At 44.3% G+C, this 24,610-nt stretch overlaps 1 protein-coding gene across 3 annotated transcripts in view; it reads left to right on the top strand.

The window, feature by feature from the left end:
- Positions 1–24,610, top strand: part of Dis3l2 (DIS3 like 3'-5' exoribonuclease 2) — a 381,117-nt gene that overhangs the window by 335,328 nt on the left and 21,179 nt on the right. For all 3 annotated transcript variants that reach the window (XM_057762692.1, XM_057762690.1, XM_057762691.1), the window contains one exon: positions 15,717–15,796. In XM_057762692.1, the coding sequence (XP_057618675.1) occupies positions 15,717–15,796 (80 nt within the window). The remainder of the gene's footprint in view (positions 1–15,716; positions 15,797–24,610) is intronic.

The following is a 24,610-nucleotide window of genomic DNA, read 5'->3' as shown; positions in this document are numbered from 1 at the left end:
TCTGCTCTAACTGAGATAAAGGTCAGATCCCTAAAAACTGGACATTTACATCCTGAAGTGGCCAATTTGGATGTCAAGATTCTGATGAAATTATTATTATACTCACACCTGTGCCCACCAGACCTTCAATGGCAATCTCATTTATTTGTATTTTTAATTTTGGTCTTTGTTCATTTACAGAAGTTTACCGAAATATTTGCTTTATGGTTTCTTCTGAATTTTTTTTTTATTGAAAAAAAAAAATTTCCGCCTCCTCCCCGCCTCCCATTTCCCTCCCCCTCCTCCCGCCCCTCTCCCCCTCCCCCCACTCCTCTTCTCCTCCCTCTCCAGTCCCAGGAGCAGTCAGGGTTCCCTGCCCTGTGGAAAGTCCAAGGTCCTCCCCCCTCCATCCAGATCTAGGAAGTTGAACATCCAATCTGTCTAGGCTCCCACAAAGCCAGAACCTGAAGTAGGATCAACACCCCATGCCATTGTCCTTGGCCTCTTGTCAGCTCTCATTGTCTGCCATGTTCAGAGAGTCCGGTTTTATCCCATGCTTTTTCAGTCACAGTCCAGCTGGCCTTGGTGAGCTCCCCATAGATCGGTCTGACTGTCTCAGTGGGTGGGTGCACCCCTCGTGGTCCTGACTTCGTTGTACATATTCTCCCTCCTTCTGCTCCTCATTAGGACCTTGGGAGCTCAGTCCGGTGCTCCAGTGTGGGTCTCTGTCTCTATCTCCATCCATCGCTAGATGAAGGTTCTATGGTGATATGCAAGATATACATCAGTACCCAGACCCAAAAAGAAGATCATGGGATGTACTCACTCATAATTGGTTTCTAGCTATGGATAGGGGGCCTCTGAGTCTATAATATGTGGTTCTAAAGAAGCTAAACAAGAGGGCAAACCCAAGGAAAAACATATAGTTATCCTCCTGGCTATGGGAAGTAGACAAGAGTGCCGGGCAAAAAATTGGAATCTTGGGGGTAGGGTGGGATGGGGGTAAGGGGAGATGGAGAAAGAAAAGTGTGAAGGAGAGGATGAGGGGAACTTGGGGAAACGGGATGATTGGGGATATAGGAAGGTTGGATAGGGGAGCAGGGAAACTCATATCTTAGTTAAGGGAACCACCTAAGGGTTGGCAAGAGACTTGAACTTGGTGTGGCTACCAGATGCCCAGGGCAATGTCCCCAGTTAGTTCCTTGGGCACCTGAGGATAGGGAACCTGAAATGATCCTATCCTATAGCCATACTGAATTTTTTTTGTTCTCTTTTCTATAGCTGTTCTATTATCCAGAGAAGTATGGTGTCTTACAATAGGCATTAGGTTCTTTAATTGCTCTGGAAAGAAGTTTCCTCTATTATGACAGGAAATGAACCAAATTTGGCACAGGTCCCTGAGAGAGGCTCCTCACAGAGTTTCCCGACTACAAGGATTACCTTGAATATCATCATTGACATACATTCATTAGTCCATCGCTTACCTTTGTCACACTTTCCACATAATCCAGAAGGGAAGGGCATTCTGAATGGATGGTTCTTAGAAAAAAAACATTGTTTCTAAGAATTTCTTGTCTAAAATCCCTTTTAAGGTGACCTTGTTTGCCCCAATTATAACATTTGACATTTCGATTTTTCCTCAGACCTCAGGAAATCACCTCTCTTATCCATGCATTATCATGGTGATGAGATTCAATGTTAATTATATCTCAAATCCATTCCTCCAAAGATGCTGACCTTGCCTTTAACATCCCAATTATCCTTTTGCATAGAGAATTAGCATTTTCAAAAGTCAGAGATTCAATTATTATTTGTCTAACTTCTGAATTTGGTATCATTCTCTTCTGATGAAATCAATCTTTGTAAGAAATACATAAATTTAGGCTTCCTTTGGGCCCTATATAACTTTAGTAAATGACTCAATTTTCTTTCCTCTTTTCCCAATTTTGTCCCAAGAATTCAAAGCTGCTGTATGACATAAATTCAGGTGTGACCATCATATACACCTTGCCTTTCTATAGTAGCATAATTTCCTTCTCCAAGAATTTGGTCTTGGGAGATTTTCCTACTTCTAGCTTTACTCCATTGTTCAATAATCTTAGTCTCTTCTCTGAACCAGGTATTCCATTGTAAAACACCTTTAACCAATTTCATCCAGTCTTTAGGGATAATTCTATCACAAACTGACCACAAGTTTAACAAAAAGTGAATGCATGCCATATGAGACCATTGCTTCCTTGAATCTCCTTAAATATACCATTGGCACAGGAGTCTAGTTAGCTGTAACAAAGCCTCTGCCATTGGCAATTCCTGTAAGATTATTGGATATATTATGATTGTTTGTTTGAAACCCTTAGGTTGTTCCTCTCTATTCTCATAATGCAACGCTAAAATTGGTTCTCCATTAAATTCCCTGTCTGGATTTGAATATCTCTATGATCTGTTTTATTAGATTTTTCTAAGACCTGTATCTTAGCACTCAGATTAACCAACTTTTCAGTGATAAGACAAAAATGATAAAACTGATAATGTTTACAATTGACATTACATAAATCTCATCTAAATTAGATATCCTCTCATTTAATCATTCTATATTCAAACTGCCTAGCATATTATTATACAGAGACTCAAATCCGTCCTTTGTAATGATTTTTCCTATTTTTTAATTGGGAAAACATTCTCTCTTTGAAATAATTCCTCCCTTTAAGAATTCCCAATTGTTTTATCAAATATACCAATAATGTTGATGAAGGTGTGAAGCTTATTGCTGCTTTGTAGAACAGTAAAGGCCTGACTGGATTTCAAGGCAGCTACCTAGTTTGGCAGCCCCCCAAGAAGGGGGTTCAGGGAGAGCCCACAACCTATGGTGGAGAGAAACAGAGAGGACAGGGAGGGCTGTCTGAAAAATGCACAGGGGATTGTTCTGGAAAAGAACATGTGGCGGGGGGAGGGGAATGGGAGCTGCCTGAAGGCAGAACAAGGCAGTCTAGAGTGGGTGAGTCCTGTACTGTTTGGAGCCCAGGTGCTTCTGAGGATTGGGTACTACAACAGGAAAATCTTAAACTAGCTCAGAGGCTTGGGGAAAAAAAAGAAAACTTAGCTGGGTGGGGCTGGAGCCCCAAGTGCAGCTGGGGGGGGGGGGGCACATGCAGCTTTGGCGTGTGCTGGTGGCTAAAAAGCCACAGGCTTTTTCATTAATTTATACCCCAAACCTTGGGTGCCAATTGTAATCTTAATAATAAAAACCCAGAGACAGATACTGGGAACAACCTGAAGATCAGAGAAGCAAAGCAGCCAAGCCACTGGAGAGCTCTTACCTCTGTGAAGTCTTCAGACTGAAAGGGAACAAGTTCCTGTCTCATCCCGCCTTATCTTCCTCCTAGTGCTGGGATTAAAGTGTGCATGCCCACCACCCAGCCTCATGGCTAGCTAGTGTGGCTGCTGGGATTAAAGGTGTGTGCCACTACTGCCTGGTCTGTATGGCTGACTAGTGTGACTGTTTTCCATTCTGATCTTCAGGCAAGTTTTATTTATTAAAATACAAATAAATCATTACAGTTTTCTTCATTTAATTTGCACAACCACCTCCGAGTTAAGAGCTGTCATTATCTCCTACAATTCTTTAGAGTCATAAAATGAGTTACAAAGAGGTAAAGAAACATAAGATCTCTTAATTATTAGGAAGTAAGGCTGGGATTCAAAGCTGGCCAACCTGAAGAAGCCATAAACTTGTCTTCTTTTCTAAATAGCCTTCTCAGGTTGTAAGGCCTGGGCATGACAAGGAAGATAGAGCAGAAGTGTGAGGACTTTGGAATGCAAAGAAAAAGACTGGGAGAAGGATCAAATCTCTAATAGAAAGTTAGGCATGGTTGAATTCTACTTGGAGTCCCACAGAGACTACATTAGATAGTATGGAGTTAGAGGGATCACGTTTCTGCTGAACAGAGTTGCCCTTGAGAGGATTGTGAACTTACTTTTGTTAACATTCAATAGTATGTATAGTTTCTTTTTTATTTCATCCTTATTTATTTTGTGTGCATGTATATGTATGAATGGGTCTACACATGCTGTAGCACACATGTAAATTAAACAACAATTTATGGAAGTCAATTCTCTCCTAATATGTGTGTCCCTGGGATCAAACTAAGGTCATCAGGCCTGGCAGCAGGAGCCTCATCTACTAGCCTTTTATATTCAGTTTCTTAAAGGGCAAGATTAGCAAGTTAGCAAGGAAAGTAGAATGTTTTTATAACCTTACTGGATCCTGGCCGTTGCTGCTACCCTCCTTGAACCTCTTAAATTTTGTATAATGTTTGCATTTCATCTAAGCTATAAAGTACCTATCATGTCTGTAAGTTTCCAAATACCCATGTGTTCCCTGGTTTTCATCACAAGTAGGACGTTATCTCTTAGATAATAATATCTATAAGGAAATAGGCACTATTTATAATAAGCATTATTATTATATTATAATGCAGCTCATGACCTTGGATTGGAAGAGCAACTTCAGGTACCCTCCACCTCCTAAATATCCTGGATGGTTCTGAGCAATCTAGTAACCAGTTGTAAGATCCGTGGACACTGTATGGCTGAATGGAAATAGAGTGGCTCTCATGCTGGGAGGTGCACCAAACCTACTGGAGTAAGGAGCAGGTGGTAGAGGGGGTGAAGATGGATTGCCCAAGACCCAAAGGGGCCAAAGATGGCAATTTGAATATGCTGTGTAAGTACTTGGCCCTTTGGGGGTGGGGGGAGTCAATCAGCCTAGGATCAAGTCATAGACCCTGAAAACTGCTCATTCTTACTTCCATAAGACAGCCTTAGGCATAGACAGCTTCGCTGCCACTTGCTCTTCATTAGAACATCTCAAGGGGTGCATACTGATTCTTCTAGAAGCACCAAGCTTCTCTCCCAACAGATGTAACAGGACTGATTATAGACGCTTTTCTCCAGTAGGCCTAAAAAAGATTCCACATTCCTTCAGGAAACAAACCTCAGGACAGCCACAGAAGAACTGAGCTCCGTTGTATAGGTGAAACATCTAAGGCCCTAAAGCCCACCTCTACTCAGACTCAGGGAGAGAACAGGCAGGCCAAAGCTGCTGGCTCTCCGCTTGGCTTACATAACTCCTGACTCCTCAAGTCCCTGGAAACTGAGGCCAATTCCCTGGAAGATCATTCTGTTCTCTCCTGTTTTTTCAAGAAGAAAGCCAGCCTGATCACTGGCTCTGAAGACTGTGTGAGAATGTCCCGTTTCCTTCTTCCACGAACTGAGTGCCTGCCATCATGGCCATTGTTTAGTTCAGTTCTCTTTGGACCTGCCTGGATCTCATAGCTCTATGTATGTTTGGCTTGTATTTTAAAGAACTTTGCTTTATCTTATGTATACCCTCCTCTGTTCCCAAAAGGAATATGATGACTCACAACAAAGAAAATAAGCAATGAAATGAGCACATTAGGAAGACATGAAGTAAGAAGCAAGGAAAGGAGACAGAAGGATGTAAGCTCCCCAGTGTCTGTGTTCACAGAGGAGGCATCAGATTCTTTATTGCAATATCCCAAAGGCAGAAGCAATCCTACTTCAGGTAGTTGAGGGAGAGAGTAATAAGGTAAATTTTTCAAAACATCAAACTTCGCTGAAAGTTGAAAGATGCCTTTCCTAGTACTAAAAGCAGTTTCTCACAAGAGGCTTGATAGTAGGGACTTTAAATACCCTTGCAGCAATGGAAAAAGATTTTATAGGCTATGTCTTGAGGTAGTGAGAATGGAGGAATATGACTAAAACATCCTCAAGGAATGCCATGCTGTCTGGGACTCTTAGCTTTCCTGGAGCCTCACTGTATTCCAGGTAAAATTGGAGCATCACTGTGGATGTGGCTCTGGTGGAAGAATGCTTGTGCACCAAGTGTAAAAGTGCACCAATGCTGGCCTCATTCCTCTGTTCCACATAGACTGAGCATGATTCATGCCTATAATCTAGCACTCAGGATGTGGACACAGAAGGATCAGAAGTGCAAGATAGACCAACCATAGCTATATGGTCAGTTTAAGGCTATCCTGATGCTACTTGAGGTCCTGCCTAGAAATAAATAAATATATAGAAAACACACTTAAATTTTTTTGTAGCAGCTATTTTAAAGTAGAGGATCTAATAGGATCTCTAATATGCAATGCAAGAGTACAAGGTTTGGAGTAGCTAGGTAGATACAGAACAGGAACATCCATGTACCAAGATACTTGTATAGTATCTTTCCCATGCATTCAGAGGAGCCATGTACCACCTCCACAGTCAACATTGGCACCTGCCTATGGGAGTAGCTCTGGCAGCATTAGTACCCAAACAATGGCTGATCTGAGGCCCTAGCTGCAAGAGGAAATAGTCCTTTCCAATAATTGCTCATTTTGAGTAGGGTGGTCAAGTGGCTACAGCCTCCTCCTCTGGCTGCATATGGCATATACAGACTTGCTCATCAGACCTTGTATTTACTCTGTCACCTGGTTGAGAACTGGAGAAGCAAACATGGGGCCCAGTGACTAGGTGGAGGTTGGCTGGAAACTACTGGGACCCAGGACTGTTAATCTGGTAAAGAGGAGGTGAAGAAGGAGAACAGTCTCTTCTGCATGGGCCTCACTATTGATGGGGACAGAAGACCACATGGGACAGTGATAAAGCAGAGCCCTACTGCTTGGTCTTACTGTGGTGAAAGAAGTGATCCTTAGAAGAGATGGCAGCTGTCTAGATGGACAGGACAACCACGGCCATGGCAGTTTTGTTGGATGATTCCTACTGAAAGAGCAATCCTCCCTGCGGGAGCTTTACCTTAGCTCTAAGATAGACATGGCTTCTTCTGAGCAAGTCAAACCTCAACATCGAAGAATCCTTGTCTTGTCGGTTTTAGTCTTAACAAGAATAGAACAAGCTTCTGGAACAAGACACAGTGGAGTCAGGAGAAGTGGCCTTAAGTGAAAACACAGCTGTGGGGTTTACAGACTGCACTGCAGGGAAGCGTCATCCAGTGGGAGCGGCCAGCCTCACTATAGACTTTCCAACACTAATGAATTGGGAACTCCATGCTGAACAGGGTTTAGTTTGAGGATTCCTGTGCCAGCAGATGGATGTATTTTTCTTGAAAGACCAAGGTGCCAGAACTCTTCATGATTACGTTACTGGAGCAAGGTCCTTTTTTGTGGTTTGTGAAGTTGAGCGTCAGGACTGCAGGATTCTCTTGCTCTTTCTTACTCTTATTTTTTCCAGGTCAGAACCAGAGCTTGGAGCAGGGAGGAAAATCCTGCTGAATGAGCAAGTTCTTTCTTAAAAAGCTCTTCAAGTCCAAAAAGACTTCAGTGGACTTAGGAGAAAGAAATTTAATACATTGCCATAGAATCACTGTTAACCAAGTTAAAGCAAAGCCCACAGCATCTTTGTCTTATAAAAGAAAGCAAAGAGGAGATGGAAAAAAGAAATGATGCTTAGGAAATCCAAACCAAACAATGAAGACTAAGGAAGGAAAACTAAAGATCACTTCAAAGAATGTGAAGATTCCCTCCTAATAAGATTTTTCAATTTAAAAACCTAAGCTTCAGGTAGGAGGGACTTTTCTGTTCCTTTCAAGTTTGCCATAAATGACATTCTCTAAATGTCCCTGTGTAGGATTGGCTACCTTCCACTTAAGGAGCAGTTAGATACCCCGCAAGACCCAGAAACTGTGGAGGAGCATGACCATGGGAAGCTGAGAGGCTTCCCAGACTGTTCTCTGACCTGAGCTTGAACTTGAGTCCTAGCAGCTAGCAAATTGAAGCAAGCTCAGCCTCCAGGAGAACCTAAGGTGGGCTGAACCAGAGCAGTCCTAGCCAGAAAAATACTGTTCAACTTTCACCCCTGACCTCTGTCTTTACATCACTGTGAGGGAACCATGATTACTCTTCTAAATCATCTGCTTAGACCATCCACTCTATCCTGCCAGGGCTGCAAGTACCTTCAGGGCCCAACAAGACAAGGAATCTAAGACCCTAAAGGAAGCCCCATATTTCCTCCGCCAGCTAACTAGTCTTGTGGCTCCCCTGTAGCCACCAACTGGAATGGTGCGCTGCTGGTCTCCCTTGTCACTCCACTTAGAGCCCAAGAGGCTCAACAACCCCAGCAAGACTGGCACTTCACCTTCCCAAAGTCTGTGGAAAGGTTTTCTTCCTCATCCAAGGGTTCTAGACTTTAACTTAGCCTTGGTCCTATGGCCAGATGACTTGCCCACTCCCATCACAGAACCATGACAATAGAGGGTCCTATCACAAGTTTGTGTTCTGCTGCCCACAGCCTGCTCCCCTTTGTAGTCTCAGCCTGCTTCTAGAAGTACAAGGCTCTTTCATTCTCTCTCTTTCTCTCTCCCCACCCCCCCACTCTTTCTCTTTGAGGCGAGGTCTCTCCATGAGAGCCCTAGAACTCATCATGTAGACCAGGCTGGCCTCAGATTCACAGAGCTCTGCCCGCCCCTGCCTCCTGAGTGCTGGGATTAAAGGCGTGCACCAGCACACTCAGCAGCTCTTCCATTTTTTCTTTTTTTAAAAAATATTTATTTATTTATTATGTATACAGCATTCCTTCCATGTATGGATGCAGGCCAGAAGAGGGCACCAGACCCCATTACAGATGGTTGTGAGCCACCATATGGTTGCTGGGAATTGAACTCAGGACCTTTGGAAGAACAGTCAGTGCTCTTAACCTCTGAGCCATCTCTCCAGCCCAGCTCTTCCATTTTCTACACAAAGAAGACTTGCTTGGCTTTTGTCAGGATGGCAGGTACAAGGCCCCTTTCAAAGCCTCATTCCTGTGGCAGAGGCCTAGAGAGCAGCCTTGTGAACGCCTGGAGGCTTCATTTCACCTCTTTCCCCTTCGCTAAGTACCAGGGATGTTGTTAGCTAGAAAGTGTCCACCAAAGAAGCCCCATTCCCTGCAAGAGGATTGACCAGCAGTTAGTGCTTCTGTTCCATGTAACAACTGCTTCAGGAGTGGCTGCCATTCTTGCAGGCTCACTTCCTGCTGAGTCAGTCCCTGCAGGGCCCCAGGCTGGTAGAGATGACAGCAGCTAGGCCTCTTTATGCCCTGGCTAAGCTTGCTGTAGGAGGCATCAGGAAACACTGTTCCTCTTCAGGGTATTGACAAGATAGGAACATTTTCTTGCTTCCCTGGGTATTTGGGCCCCTAGTTTCAATAGAGCTGGTTTTTGTTGAGTGACTCTGCCTGGATCTCCTTTGCTGGAGTTCTTCCCTGTTTTCTTTGGGCATTCCTCTGCTTGCTCTCTGGCTGGGAGGCACTGGTGCAGCTGCACTGACCTTTATGCTCAGTGGACACCCTCTCCTAGCTGTGGACCTCAGCTAGGTCACATATCCTTTCTTGAGCCTGTTCCTAGGACAAGACACTATTGGCATTGATGTCTGATCAGCAACTGAAAGGCCTAGCACATCAGGTCTAGCCTGCCTCTCGAGATTGGATTTGCTTTCCTATAGAATCCCTGGATGGGCATCTCATTAGGAAATGCCTACCAGTACTGCCTCTGTGTCTGCTGCAAGGATTAGTGTACTCAGTGAACCTTGCACCTGTAGGTACCTACACACCTGTAAGCATACCTATTGGCTTGGCTTCTCAGAGAAACAGCATGCCACTGTCCTGGGTGAATTTCAGATCTTCATAGAGCAGTGCCCCCACCCTGTCCCATCCCTACCTCTCCACTTTTGGCTTTTCTTTGAATATTTTCATTACTTGTCCATCTTTAACACAGTCTGTTGTCTGACCACAGCTCTTGGTCTCCCACCTCTCTAGAGTTCACAAACACCTAGGAGGTCAGTACATCCTAGTGCTTTGCAATGTATTATAGACCTCAGTTCTGCTGCTTACTGGCCAATATGGGTCTAATATTTACCAAATTTCTCAAACATAGGGTCGTGTGAGAATTTAATAATCACATGAAAGATGATTAGAACAGGTATACTTATTAAATATTAGTTTCATACATAACATCTGACACTCAGACCCCCTTTTTCTTTTCAGTTGGGCTTCGTTTTCCTTTCCTGTCTGTTGGCACTCAAGTTCCCTGATCTATCTCCGTCCATCTGTTGCTATATTATATCGCCCTCCCTTGCCCATTATTCATCCCTCAAACCTTTCTGGAAATATCTAGCTTTGAATCAGATTGGCTTTCTTCACACTACTGCCAAGGTTGCAGAGGGTTGTTCACTAATTCCAGCGCCTACGTGGTCCCCAGCAGTCCTCATGCTTGACCCCGTCCAGCTTTACTATTGTCCTCCAACCTTCATCCTTTCCTCAAACGTCTGATCCTCTCACCAAACTCTCCATTCCTTACAGATAATTTGGCACAAAACAGAAACCATACTAAAATGTTCCAAGTCCTCCTTGCCTGGTCTACAGATCTGTCTCCATCCCTGCTCAGTCTTTCTGTCTCGCAGTAGAGAAGGGGTCTTCCAGTCCCTGGTGGTCTCAGAAACAACCAGTTTTTACTTCCATCTCTGTGTGTCTTCTCTCGTGCTGTAGTCACGCCTTCTTACGAAGGTTGTCACTCTCGGATACCTCCCTAAGTTCCTCATTGTCCTGTCCCACTGCATTTCCTTTTGCCTCTTCCCTGCAGCTGTTCCCAGTGCCCCTCTCAACCCCGTTTCCTTGCCTTCTCACTTTTCAGTCTGTCCCTAATTACCTCTGCTCCCACCACTTCCCATAGATCCAGTGGGGTCCCTGTTTGGGATACACAAGTGTAACAAACTGACTTAATTTTTCCTTCCTTAAGACTTATTTTCCCCTTAGCTTCTTTAAGACATAAATCAAGACCCACAACCACCCTTCTCAGTCTCTGCTCTCAACTCTTTCACAGAGGTGTTTCTCAGAACTCCACTAAGATCCTTATTTTTCGACAGTCTCATCCACTGCAGTAAGTTGTCATCTTACAAGATGAAACCTACAGATATTTTACCACCTGGAAATCTCAGACTACATCTCTAGCAGCCTTCTCACCATCCCCACCACAACAAATAAATCAGCAACTCCAAATGGGACCCAAACTCTTCTCCTAAGCCTGCCATCCCTCGTTGCTTGTGGGAATAGCCACACCATCTGTCTTGCTGTCTGAGGCAGAGAATCTTTAACAGTCTCTGTGACACCTCCTTTCCCCCTTCATATCCAGACCAGCAAAGTTCCATGATACTGGCAGCAAGTCAAGAGCATGGGTTTGATTTTAAACTCTGGTTCTATTGTGCTGTGGACAGATTACTTAATGTTTTGTTTGTGTGAGTGTATATGTGTGTGCACATGTGTATTTGCATGTGTGTGTGTGTGTGTATGTGTGTGTGTGTACATGCAGATCTGCTTGTATGTGGAAGCCAAAGGACAGTCTCAGGGGTTTGTCCTCAGGTGCTGTTTATTTTTTGTTTCTCACTATCTTGGGATTCAAGTAAGCTACACAGGCTGGCTATTGAATCCCAGAGATCTGCTTGTCTCCACCTTCCCAAGTCTATTACAGACATGTTCACAGATGATCCTGGAATAGCTGGCTATCAAATCCCAGGGTCTACTTGTCTCTACCTTCCCAACACCATCACAGATATGCTCGCAGATGCACATTATACCTTGCTTTTTAAAGCATGGGTTTTGGGAATCAAACTCTGTTCCTTCTGCTTTTAAGGCAAGTACTTTACCAACTACTCCTTAACCCTCTCAGCTGAGCAATCTCCATAGCCACACACGCCTCCCTCAACAAGATCTCAATATGTAGCCCAAGCTGTTCTTAAAACTGTGACCCTCCTGACTCAGAATCCTGAATGTTAAGACTATAGGTATTTATCACTGAACCTAGCTAATTCTTAATCTTTCTCAGCCCCAAGTTCCTCATCTATTAAAAAGAAGTTATGACAGCTAATTCAAGTGGTTGTCATCAGGATAAGGGAAAGCCTTTACTGGGTATGTATTTGATAAATATGAGTACCCTGTTCAATAACTGAGTAACCCTCTGTCCCCACCACCACCACTCTAAATTGCTGTTTCTGTAGTTTCCTGACCTTGGAGCCTCTCCTGAGATCACATTTACCAATGTTCCATGACTGAGGACCACAGTGTCAATTTCATCCCTCCTTTTTCCACCTTTGGGGCTAGGAGTCCCATCACATGGTTTGATGTGTCTTGCTCTAAGCTGTCTCTGGATGCCCCCATCCTCACAACCCTGCCTGAAGTCCAGGCCTTATCTCCTTAATCTGTCATGGGGGCCTTTCTCAAAGCCTTTCTCCTTCAGCCTCCACTCACATCAGCCCATCTCTACCTGATGGCCAGGTGTCTCCTCTGACCCCTGCTGTGGTTTCCTTCATGACACCCCTGCATGCAGCTGCCCTGATCAGCTTAGCCCCTTTACCTCCCTAAAGCAGCCTAATAGCTCCCCCTTTCACAATAACAGAGGGGAAAGACATAAAACAAGATTAGAAGCATGCTAGTCTTTGCTCAAAATCAAAGTAGTACTACCTTGTCATGAAGAACCTGGACAAAGCAGATAAAGTGGAGAATCCCGGGGCACCTCCTATTGTGCTGTTTTCATTTCTTTCTCTCAACCCCTTGACGCAGTCTTTGCAGTTTCCATGTTATGCAGTCAAATGTGCAGCCTGCTTTAGCCACGCATCCCCAATTTCCCAGGTTGGTGAGAATTCTTCATGAACCATCATAAATATGGCCGTCCGCACTCCCACATGGACTGTAGTGGAGCCTGTCGTCGTCCCCCACCCCTGCCACTATTGATCATCCTATTAGAATCAATGCAATAGTAGTACTGAGGCAAACAGCTTCACAAGGAATCCTTTCCCCTACATTTCTGATCAAATTTCTAAGCCACAAATCCATTGCTTAAAATATTGAGGCAAAGGATAGAGTGTAGGTTGGTTTTTTTGTTTGTTTTCATTTTTGTTTTTTAGTGGACAAAACCAACACAGTGCCTCAGCTAGAAAATGGTAAGTGAAGACAAAAGGGCAAAAGGTTGCAGTTGTGATTAGTGTATTGTTATAATTGATTTGCTGCACAGTGGGTTATTTTGCTTTTTGGGAGGAACATTCTTTTTGATACAGAATCTCAGTAGGTAGCCCAGGATAGCCTTGAACTTTGGTCCTTTTGCCTCAGCATCCCAAGTGCTAGAGTTAAAGGCAAGTAAAACCATACCTATCTATTTTTAATATTTCCTTGTTTTTTAGTTTGTATTAATTATACAAAATAATGGGTTCATTTTGACATTTTTATACACATATATAATGTACTTTGACCATATTCAGCAGCCATCACTGTGTCTTGTCCCCGCTCCCCTAGCCCTTCCTTAGTAGAAGCACTTCTGCTCTCATGTCTTTTTCAATTTAGATTCTATGTATGAGACAAAATATATTTGTCTCTCTAGGTCTGGTTTACTTCATTTACTATCCATTTCCTTCAAATGACAAGTTTTCATTCTTTTTGTTGTAGTTCTTTTTCTATTTTTCATATACACATGTACATGTACACATGTGGGTTTATGTGTGGATGAGTGTGCATACAAGTGGAGGTTTAGGAACCATACTCATTGCTTTTCCACTTGGTTTTGTGAGGCATCAAACCCAGTGCTCCTTGATATGGTTAATCTTTCAAGCCAGCTTGCCCTGGAGATCCTCATCTCCGACTTCCCAGGATTAGAATTATAGGGAACCAGCTCCATTCCTCACTCTTAAACAAAGAGTGTTTTAGCCACTGAGGAATCTCCCCAGCCCTCACTCTTTTTATTGCTGAATAAAACTCCACAGCATGGTTTGTGCACATTTTCTTTATCCACTCGTCTCTTAGTGGGCATCTGGGCTGGTTCTGTGGACGCGCTGTGAGGAGACTGCTGCAGTGCAGGTGCATGCACAGGTGTCTGTGCTGTGAGGAGACTGCTGCAGTGCAGGTGCATGCACAGGTGTCTTGCTGTGAGGAGACTGCTGCAGTGCAGGTGCATGCACAGGTGTCTGCTGTGAGGAGACTGCTGCAGTTTAGGTGCATGCACAGGTGTCTGTGCTATGCTGGCCTTGACGCCTCTAGGCGTGTATCCAGGGTGGTAAGAACTGGACCATAGGGGAGTGTGTTGTTTTCTTTTTCTTTTCTTTGTCTTTTTTTTTTTTTGAGGTCCTCCATAGTAGCTGAACTGTATTTTTTTTTTTTTAATTTAACTGAAATAGAGGCCTGGTCAGAGCCAAGGTATACTCTGTAGGAAAAGCATGCCTTTGACTCCAGTGAAGTTCCTGGCTTTGTGGTGGTGAAGAAGAATTTGTTTCTGGTTTGAATGTTCATCTGGGTCAGTAAGAGGACAGACCATTCCCAAGAGTGTGTTTTGCTCTGAGGGAGAAAGAAATTGTCCAGTGTCTAATGGTGCAGATCATTAGCTGTGCTAACAACCTACAGGAAAAATCATAACAATGTATCCCCTAACACAAGTCAGTGTAGTTACATTTTCCCTGGTGATTTAAAAGCCTAGGGAATTTGTAAAGACAGTTACTGGCTGCACATTTGGAAATGCTAAAGCTGCCTGAGCCCTGAGCTCCAGCAAGGCAGGTAGTAACGCTGCCTGAGCTCTGTGACATTCTGTATTCACCTGAGATCTCCTTGCCAGCATCCTGAAAGAAACCTGGATTCCCGTTCCTTTCTTCATCTTCAGTAATGGGGTCTCCAGGACAACATGTCCCTAACCAAATTTTGACCTTCCTTCCCTCCCAGCAGTGTAATACTTACCTACCTGGTTGTTCAGATCAAAGCCTCCTTTCTGTCACCGTATCCATCAGCACATCCTGTTGGTTCTATTTCTAAAACTTACTGCCATTTAGATCTCAGAGTCCATTTCTCTCCATCTCGCCTACCCAGCCTCCAGTCCCCACTCCTATTCCCTCAACCTCAGTAACAGCCCTCTGTGGGCTCCCATTTCTCTCCTCTTCCTGCAGACAGCACAGTAGCCAGTGAGAAGGATTTTCCCAAACAGAACTGTGGTGACGTCATTCACCCTTTTCTTAGAGCAGATTGGGAACCTTCCTTTGGTGTTAGGACAAAGGTCAAAGATTCCAGTATAGCCAAGAATGTCCTGCATATTTTGCCTGGCTTCCCCACAGCCGTGTCAACACCCACTGTGGTCCTTATATCTACTGGGCCGAGCTTCACTAGCCCTCCTTCAGTTTCTTCAGCTCCTGCTCCAGAACTATACACATGCTGTGTCTTCTGCCAAGACAACTCTTTGCTCCCCTCACCTGTGGTCTAGTCACCCCTCCTTCCCACAGCTCTGTTTTGTCTAGATCAGCTTTCCCAGAAACATGATAAGTTGCATTTGCCCCCACCCCACGAAGGTTTTAAGAATTGTCTTCAATTTAAACTTCTCCATTTACCTGGACATTCCTTAGTATAGAGGCTTAATTGTTGTCCACTCCTATGAAAGACTGCAGGTTCCACAAAGGTGACTCTTCATTGTTATAGTGCTCTTGTGTCCTTTGCTAGCTCAGTGTCAGCCACAAAAGGTGCTTCATGAATACTGATTACATGCCCAGTGCATAAGATGTTACTGATGACAGTCTTTGTTGACAGCAGAGTTCCTGTGAGGTGTGGACTCTTCTAGGGGAAGAGGTTGAAGTTCTCCACAACACATTCACTGGAGGAAACTGATTTTGATTTCATTTCATTGAGCCAAAACTTACTTGCTTTTCTTTTCTTTCTTTGTTTAGTTGAAGCTTGCTTTTACTCTGGACCATGAGACTGGAATGCCTCAAGGATGTCATATCTATGAGTACCGAGACAGCAACAAGTAAGTCACCCACTCAACAGGAAGCATCACCTAAGCATGCTGAGTAGCTAGGGCAGGCTTTCTGTGTCAAACTTTTTGCTACTGTGTGAGAAAATGTCTGACACACACACAAAATATTTTACCCACAAAGTCTCATTTGCCTTTAAATATAAATAGAGAAGAACTTGTCTAGGGGCTGGGGCAGTGACTCTAAGTACTTACTGTGAAAGCATGAGGACCTGAGTTTGAACTCCTAGAACCCACATAAAGCCAAGTTCAATAGCACCATTCTGTAACTTCAGTATCCCTATTGTGGGACTGGAGGATGAGAGAAGAGAGTCCTTGACGCTCACCTGCTAGGTAGCCTGGTGTACAGAGGGCCACTGTGTCAAAAAACGTAGAAAGTGAGAACCACCATTGAAGTTGTCCTCTGACCTCCACATTTGCTCTGTGGTACACACTTATGGACATTTACACACAAAGCACACATCATATATACATATATGCATCATACACACATACATGAAAGTAAAATGTGTGAGAGAAATAGCAATGAGTAAGAAGTGTGTTTGAAAGTGAGCTTTCCTTTTCAGGCTCCACCCTCCTACCCACCCACCCCATGCTAATCCCTTGCCTGCTTATCAGATTCAAGTATGACTTTGTCCTTTGTTGTGACTCTGCAGTCAGTGCCCCCATACTTACTGCTTCTGTGGTGATCATATGGCATTTACAGTTGAGGGTGTCTGGTGTGCACAGATGGGAAGTGGTGCTAGCCCTGTTAGAAACTAGGCCCTGGCATAATTTTAAAGTACCTTTTCTCTCTCTCAGAGACCCTGACTCCCTGAGTGCGTGTTGTTAGTGAGTAGGGACAGTGGTGGCGAGTGAGGCAGAGGGAATATGCCCTGACGATGATGGCGTGGTGGTAGTGACAATGACGATGATGATAGCAGCTCACATTGAACATCTGCTCTCTGTTAGACTTCTGGGGACTGGCCTGTGCCGTTCCTACGTGCCCCTCATAACCTGAAGAGTGTTTTTATCATCATGCACTGCAGAAACTGGGGCCTAGGGAACTCTGCCAGATCACTCCCAGTAATTTGCATACACAGTCAGCTTTAACTTTCACACTGGAAAAAGGCTGGGTAGAAGATAGTTGTTACCACTCTGGGAAACCATAGTCAATAATGAGTAGTCCCAGCCTGGACCTAAGAACAGTGTATTCTGGTATCATTGTGTACCTATCCAAACTATGTAATCTTACGTAGTTGAAGGAACAGACACCTGCCAACAGAGCCATCCGTTACCTCCCAAAAGTAAAGAGCATGCCTTCCTCAAAAACTCACTGCTCAGATCTGAGCAGAAGATAGGGTTAATGGACTACATTTGTACTCAGATTGTCTTCCAGGCGTCGCTGCTATGTGTTTGTCTTTACTCAGATGCTGTAGTTGCTATTGCATAACCCCAATTCCACCACATGGATTATAGGAAATGTCAGCTGGGCATCCTCAGTGCCTCCATTTCCTTCTGGTATGGTGCTAGGTCTAGAAGGCATTTCCAGTGCATCTCAAAGCCATTGTATTCAAAATACTATCTTGGTTTCTTACTGTGCTCAAGTGATTCAAGTCAATCTGGGATTCTCTGGAGCCACGGACAAGATAGGAGAATTTAGCAGATATCTGGATGGCTGGGCAAGCTTTCTTTGGGAGTAAGACACATAAGCCATAAACAGTGTAGCACCATTGTGCTTCCCTCTCCTTGCTCCACACTGCTCTTCATGCCTTGCTCCTGTCAGCAGGTGACAGCTCCAGTATACAGGCTGTAGCAACAGAAAGTTTTGTTCTACCCAATTTTGACTCAGCTCTCTGCTCTTTAGAAAGGCATTTGCAGAGTTCTTATTTCATAGGAGAGGAGTACTAGCCGTCTTTCTTTCAAATTCATGTCTTAGAGGTACCATGCTCAACATTGACAACAGCTTAGGTTGACTTTGAATATGAAAAATTAGTCAAACTCTACATCCTTATCTGACCTTAGCCCCCAGAAGAATATCATTTAGGGGTTGTATGTATATAAGTCAGTCTTGGTGCCCTGCAAAGCTTGTCAGAGGAAGCATCTGTGGAGGAAATCATACAGGAGCCATGACCTAGAAAGTATAGCTATCAAATGCTTCAGGACACCTTTCGGACACTCACTTGTTTGTCTTTAACCCACCTTGGGGTCTATTCTCAATTCCCTGAGTCCCAGGTTTCTTTGTCTCTTCAATGGGTGCTCTCCTGGGCGGTCATGCTGACCATGTGTCTCCATCCTTGAATGCAGGATACCCACAGCATCCTTCTTCCCACATCCCAGCAGGATTGTCAACATAGTCGCTTGTTTTCTCAATGCCAGCATCTGGATCTGGATCCCAGATGTATAGCTAGCAGGGCAGTGATCAGAGAAGAGGCTGACAACTGACTGTAGTGCTGGTGGCCTCAGTTATGTGTGATGCACTCTGATGAAAGCAGACTCTTCGCAGCATGTGAATTGTGAGGTGAGGCATGGAGGAACCCATGAGCCTGACTGACTCCCTACCCTTCCCAGGACTCTACCCTGTGGGTGTTCTTTTTTTTATTAGTATTATTATTATTATCTAGAATGCCTAAGTCCAAATATGGAATAGCAACAGTTAGGAAATGAAGGTACTCAGAGCCCTGGCCCCTCAGAAGCCCATGTTGTCCCAGCACTATGGTACCCCTTCCTGCTGTCCACTATGATCTGCAGAAGAGAACCACCACTAAACATCTTATGTTGTGGGCATCTTATGTTATTTAGGTAATAGCAGGGATAGACAGGATATATACTATGGGCCCCTCTGTTAGGATCTCCTGGAACTAAGTAATATATATGTTCGTTCCAACTTGGCCATTTTATGCCCCTTTCACTCCTTTCCATCCACAAAATCAATTTGAGGCCCTTAACTATCAATTTTCAGGCTTCTCAGGGCTACCTGGAATAAACTGTCTCATCACTGGCATCTTTTCCAAGGTGGCACATTCTGCATTTCCAGAAAACTCCCTCAAGTCAATTCTTATGCAACTGATCTTGTTTCCTGGCCCCTTTATGCACCTCTTCAGATACTGAAACCTCTGCTTTGGCATACAGTCTCATGTCCCTAGGAGACCCCACGTGTCCTCAATGCACTGTACTGGCATTTAACCCTGGCATATCTGAGGAGAGAGGCCTCCACACACCTTCCATTCTCCTATAAATGGACAGACCAAAGAGACCTCTAGCTCTCATACTTGGCCTTCAGCTACTTGTCATGTTGTTAGACCTGAACAGAATCACTCTTCCTTCCAGCCATCAGACAGCCTCCCAGGCCTGTGCACATGCACCCTACAGAGGTGTCCAGTGATACAGAGCTCTCTTCCCGGGTTATCCCTGGTATATTTCTTTGAGTCAGTGGAACAAATGTTTGTCCCACAGACCCACTTTGTCCACTGCTTACCACATAGTAAATGAGCTGGTCCCCTGGATCTTTTTTCTTTAAGACAGTGTCTACTAGATAGTCCAAGCTGACCCTAAACTCATAATCATCCACCCTCAGCCTCCTAAATGCTGGTATTACAGATGTGATTCCAGACTCTATTGTTCTGCCTGTTTCTTGGGATAACTCTAATCCTATCTAAATGGGTTCACATCAGCCAGGAAGCAGAGGCCAAGACAGGTTTAATGTGTCACCTATAAAATAGGAAAAGCAGGCAGAAATCTGGCAAAGCAGTCATAGGCCTCTATATAAGTCTGGCCACTGGGAAGAAAGCAGGGAATGGAGGGGCTGGGTAGAGACTCCCAGGCTATACTTACTTTTGAGTCACTTCAGCCAGCCTATTGGAAGCCCCAGGGCCAATGCCCTTTGGAGGTGACTTTCCTTCTTTAGGGCCTGTCCTGTGTCTGGGCTCCGCACATATCTGGTAACTGCTGAACATGACTCAAGAAGCGGCAGCAGGAAGAGACAACGTCAGAACTGAGAAGCCACTTCTAGGGCCATCATCATTCACGCTCCATTGCAGGAAATCCAAGTGCACCTTTACCTGGGTACCATCCCTGGGGAGGAGAGCAAAGGATCTGGATCAAGTCCCATATTTAATTCATCTCTCCCTCTGCTTGATTCTTCTCCTCTTTCTTCCCCCTGAATAAGCAGATGGAATACTTCCCAGTTGCCCCTGACAACTTCAAACCAGCATCAGCACTTCCCGCACTTTTGAAATGGTACTTTCTGTCTGTGCTTGGAACTGTTACCAGTTCCACAAGCTAACTACAGTGTTATCTAAGAGCCATTTATGGCAGAGGGTGAGCACCTCCAGGCCTCCCGCATACGCAGATACTGCCAGGTCAGAATAAAGAATAACTTTCTTGTTCCTTGTGGAGTCCCAGGTTAGGAAAAAGGGGGGCTGAAATTAAGAGATAGAAAGGGCTTGTGGAACTAGAAGCAGCACAGCCAGAAGTGACCTCATAGGGACAGCTGCAGCTGGGATATGTGTGTGGGAGTCAGCCACTCACAGTGCAGGTGTGGGCTTCTGTGACCCCTCACAGCAGGTGGAGTTTGGTACCTCTAGGATGCCAATACAACTCCTGTTTCCAAGGTTGAACTCTGGGGTAATGTCTCCCCACTGCCTACCACACGGAGGGAAAGCCTTGGCTCTTCCTGCTTTTGCTACCTAGAATGAGATAGCAACAGCAGAGGCTAGGATACTGCTGGGTACCAAAACACAATGCTTATTTGCATTTGTTTTCCCTAATAGATGGTAAGAAAGCATGTATGTTCTCAGTTCACAGAGAAGGGAACCCGTGATCCGAGGGGTTCTCTGCCCCAGGTCAATATGTATCTAAGAAGCAGAGCTAGCTGGCATTGCCTTCTCCATGAGGTGCACAGCAGGCATGGGCCCAGAGCAACTAGAGAACTGATGCCAAGTTGCCTGGAGATGTGAGACAGGGAAGTCAGCAAGACTAGGGTAGCCACTCCTGCATCAGGGCTTATAGTACCTTCATGTATTGCTTGTAGCACCTTCAGATTGCAGTCTGTACACATGTAATCTGTGTTTATCAGTGGGCCTGAGTCAGCATCCTTTTCCCAGATTTACTGGGAAGTAGGAGAGATGGGGCTGAAGGCATGAAGCCCTAAAATTTCTTACCAGAGGTTTCTCATACTACCAAGCTGGTACTTGGCCCTTCAGCTACTTCCCTCTCAGGCCAGAACTGTCCAAAGCAAGGATGAGCCAGAAAAATGGGCTGATTGTGCTGACCACTGACCTGCCACAGACTCATCAGTGCATATACACAAACCCAGTGGTCCATGTTCCAGAATGCTGTATGACAGGCATTCCACTGTTTTCTTCTGTGGTGCATACTAGAAAACGAATTTGTCCAGAAAACTCATTTGTAAATATGACTTTGCAACCATGTGATGTGCATAGAGAAAAGCTGCAGGCACTAAGCATATAGTTTAAGTCTTAGTCGCTGTTTTATTGCTAGGAAGAGACACCATGACCAAAGCAGCTCTTACAAAGGAAGCATTTACAGGGGACTTGCTTACAGTTTCAGAGGGTTAGTCCGTCATCATCATGACAGGAAGCATGATGACAGGCAGGCATGGCACAGGAGCAGTAGCTGAGAGCTTGATCCATAAGCAGTAGGCAAAGAGAAAGAAAGATGCTGGACCTGGTGTGGGCTTTTGAGTCCATCCCCAGGGACACACCTGCTCCAACAAGAAAACAAGAAAACACCTACTCTCACAAAGTCACACTTTATCTTTCCAAACAGTTCAGTAACAGGGGACCTAGGATGCAAATATAAGGCAGGAGGATCCAGAGTTCGGGGTCTTCCTTGGCTACATAGTGAATTTGAGGCCATCATGAGCTGCATAAATCCTTGTCTCAAAAACAGAGAACTGATTATCTACTCTGCATTAATCTAATCAGTGTTTCAGTTGTTTCTGCCTTGAAGTTATTACAGATAATTCTGTTTATATATGCCTTTGGGTGCAGGTGCACATATTCTCTTTGAGGATAGACCTAGGAATAAAACTGCTAATCCTATATCATTGTACCGGCAAGGTGTGAGAGAGCTCAGGCCTTTTCAGATTTCCTGCCTGGTTTCTGGTTTTCTCCTTGGTGTGTTTTCTGCCTGTTCAGGATATGGCTCCTTTGTTAGTTGTACCTGTTGCACATATCAGACCAGAGAGCGGGAGCAAAGCCTAACGCCCCTGCAGTTCTTCATGTGGAGGAGTAGAAGTTAACAGTTAGCATCACTTCTGGTTCTTGGTCTCTAGCCAAGACAAGTGACATTGGTTGTCACTTTGCTGCAAGGCTGTGCCTAATGCAGTGTGATTCTAGAGTCTGTGACCAGGGGTCTCCAGATTTGGGATAACCACAGACAGAATCATGAGTAAACTATTCTGTTTCTAACTGGAAATGTCTCTTAGGGACTAATTTTATGGCTGGTTCTTCAGCCCTTCCATGGTTATATAGACATTCATTCCCTGTTTGATGTCACTGTACTTAAACTCATACTATCTATGACTCCTTAGCCTGTGACAGTCACATAAATCAAATAAATTAATAGAAAACCATCAGAAGAGTTGAGTTCTGGATCCTTCTTAACATTACAAGAGATAGTAAAGAAATTCCTGATGAATATATCATATGAACATGCTACCGAAACTTGTGATTCTACAGGTAAACAGGAATTCAGAGAGATTTGTAAACCTCCAGAGCCCAGGGCATTTACTGTGCCTGGATTCCGTGATTGAATCTTGAGAGTGCAACCCCCAAGATCACAAAGATATCCTAGAAGAGTTGCTAACCCACCCCACTAGTTTGTCCTTTTGCTTCTTTCTCCAGTCGCCTGTTCTTACAAATTCCCTATGGCGCTCACATCTGCCCCCTCCCCCTTTCCCTGGTACTCATTGCCAAGGATGTAGGTTCAGGTGGTCAAGGATTTCAAACTAAACGGAATCCTTCCTGCCTTCCTGTGTGCAGTGCTAGAGGGCTACAGGTAGCTCTCCATGGCCTCCCTGACCACTAGGCTCGGGTCTCTTAGGCCATTCTGTCTCTTGTTGTCTGGTGCCAGGTGGTGTCCAGAGCAGCTGCGGTCTGTCTTCTCGACCAGGCTGCTCAGACTGCAGGAAGGATCCACAGTACTTTGCAGTCTCGGCTACCCTGTTTGCAGTTTATGAGTCCTAGGCAGATACACAGAAAGAATCTTTCTGCATTCCCGGAAGCAGAGAAATGAAGAGCACAGAGACCCAAGCCTAGCAGTCCCTAGAGACTGCTGGGAAGTGTTGCCATGGGCCTGAGAACTTTCTCATTTCTTCCCACACTCCTCCCTTTGCGGCCTAAATAACTACCTAAAGATGACCCAAGGGATTTTCCCACAAGACAAAAAGAACTTCAATATACCAAGAAATCTCCCAACTAAAGATTTCTCAGCTTTCACAGAGACCTTATTTTAAAAAGTATGCTCTCTGGCACCTATGGAGGCACACATCTGTACCCCAGAGCCAACCTCTGTAAGCACATGGTCAGTCAACAGCTTCCAAACCCAAGGAGGCTTGCTCCCCCCTTTTTTTGTCTTTTTTTTATTGTTTTTATTGAGCTATAAGTTTTTCTTCCCCTTCCCTCTCTCCCCTCACCTTCTACCCTTTTCTGTGACCCCCACACTCCCAATTTACTCAAGAGATCTTGTCTTTTTCTCCTTCCTATTGTAGATCCATGTATGTCTCTCTTGGGATCCTCCTTGTTGTCTAGGTTTTCTGGGGTTGTTTACTGTAGGTTGGTTTTTTGCTTTATGCCTAGAAGCCACTTGAGTGAATACATGTTATATTTGTCTTTCTGGGTTTGGGTAACCTCACTCGATATGGCTTTTTCTAGATCCATCCATTTGCCTGCAGATTTCAAGGTGTCATTTTTTATCACTGAGTAGTACTTCATTGTGTAAACGAACCACATTTTCTTTATCCATTCTTTAGTTGAGGGGCATCTAGGTTGCTTCCAGGTTCTGATTATTACAAATAATGCTGCTGTAAACATAATTGAACACATGTCCTTGTGGTATGATTGAGCATCCTTTGGGTATATACACAACAGCAGTATTGCTGGGTCTTGAGGTAGATTGTTTCCTAATTTTCTAATTGCCATACTGATTTCCAAAGTGGCTGTACAAGTTTGCATTCCCACCAGCAATGGAGGAGCATTCTCCTTACCCCAGCATAAACTGTCCTCAGTGTTTTTAATCTTGGCCATTCTGACAAGTGTAAGATGGAATCTCAGAGTCATTTTGATTTGCATTTCTCTGATGGCTAAGGATGTTTCCTTAAGTGTCTTCAGTCATTTGAGATTCGTTTGTTGAGAGTGCTCTGTTTAGGTCTGTATCCCTTTTTTTGTTGTTGTTGGATTATTTGGTTTTTTTTTTTTTATGTCAAGTTTCTTGAGTTCTTTGTATATTGTGGAGATCAGTCCTCTCTCTGATGTGGAATTGGTGAAGATCTTTTCTCAATCTGTAGGCTACCAATTTTTTCTTGTTGACCATGTCCTTTGCTTTACAGAAGCTTCTCAGTTTTAGGAAGTCCCATTTATTAATTGTTTCTCAGTGTCTGTGCTACTGGGGTTATATTTAGGAAGAGGTCTCCTGTGCCAATGCATTCCAGTGTACTTCCCACTTTCTCTTCTATGAGGTTCATTGTTTTATGTTGAGATCTTTGATCCATTTAGACTTGAGTTTTGTGCATGGTGATAGACATGGATCCATTTTCATTCATCTACTTGTTGATATCCAGTTATGCCAGTCTGCTCCTTTTTAACA

The sequence above is a fragment of the Chionomys nivalis genome, chromosome 2 (genome assembly GCF_950005125.1).
Source record: "Chionomys nivalis chromosome 2, mChiNiv1.1, whole genome shotgun sequence".
Lineage (NCBI taxonomy): Eukaryota > Metazoa > Chordata > Mammalia > Rodentia > Cricetidae > Chionomys > Chionomys nivalis.
Note: the sequence above shows the minus strand (reverse complement) of the source record. Positions and strands in the feature narration are given on the sequence as shown.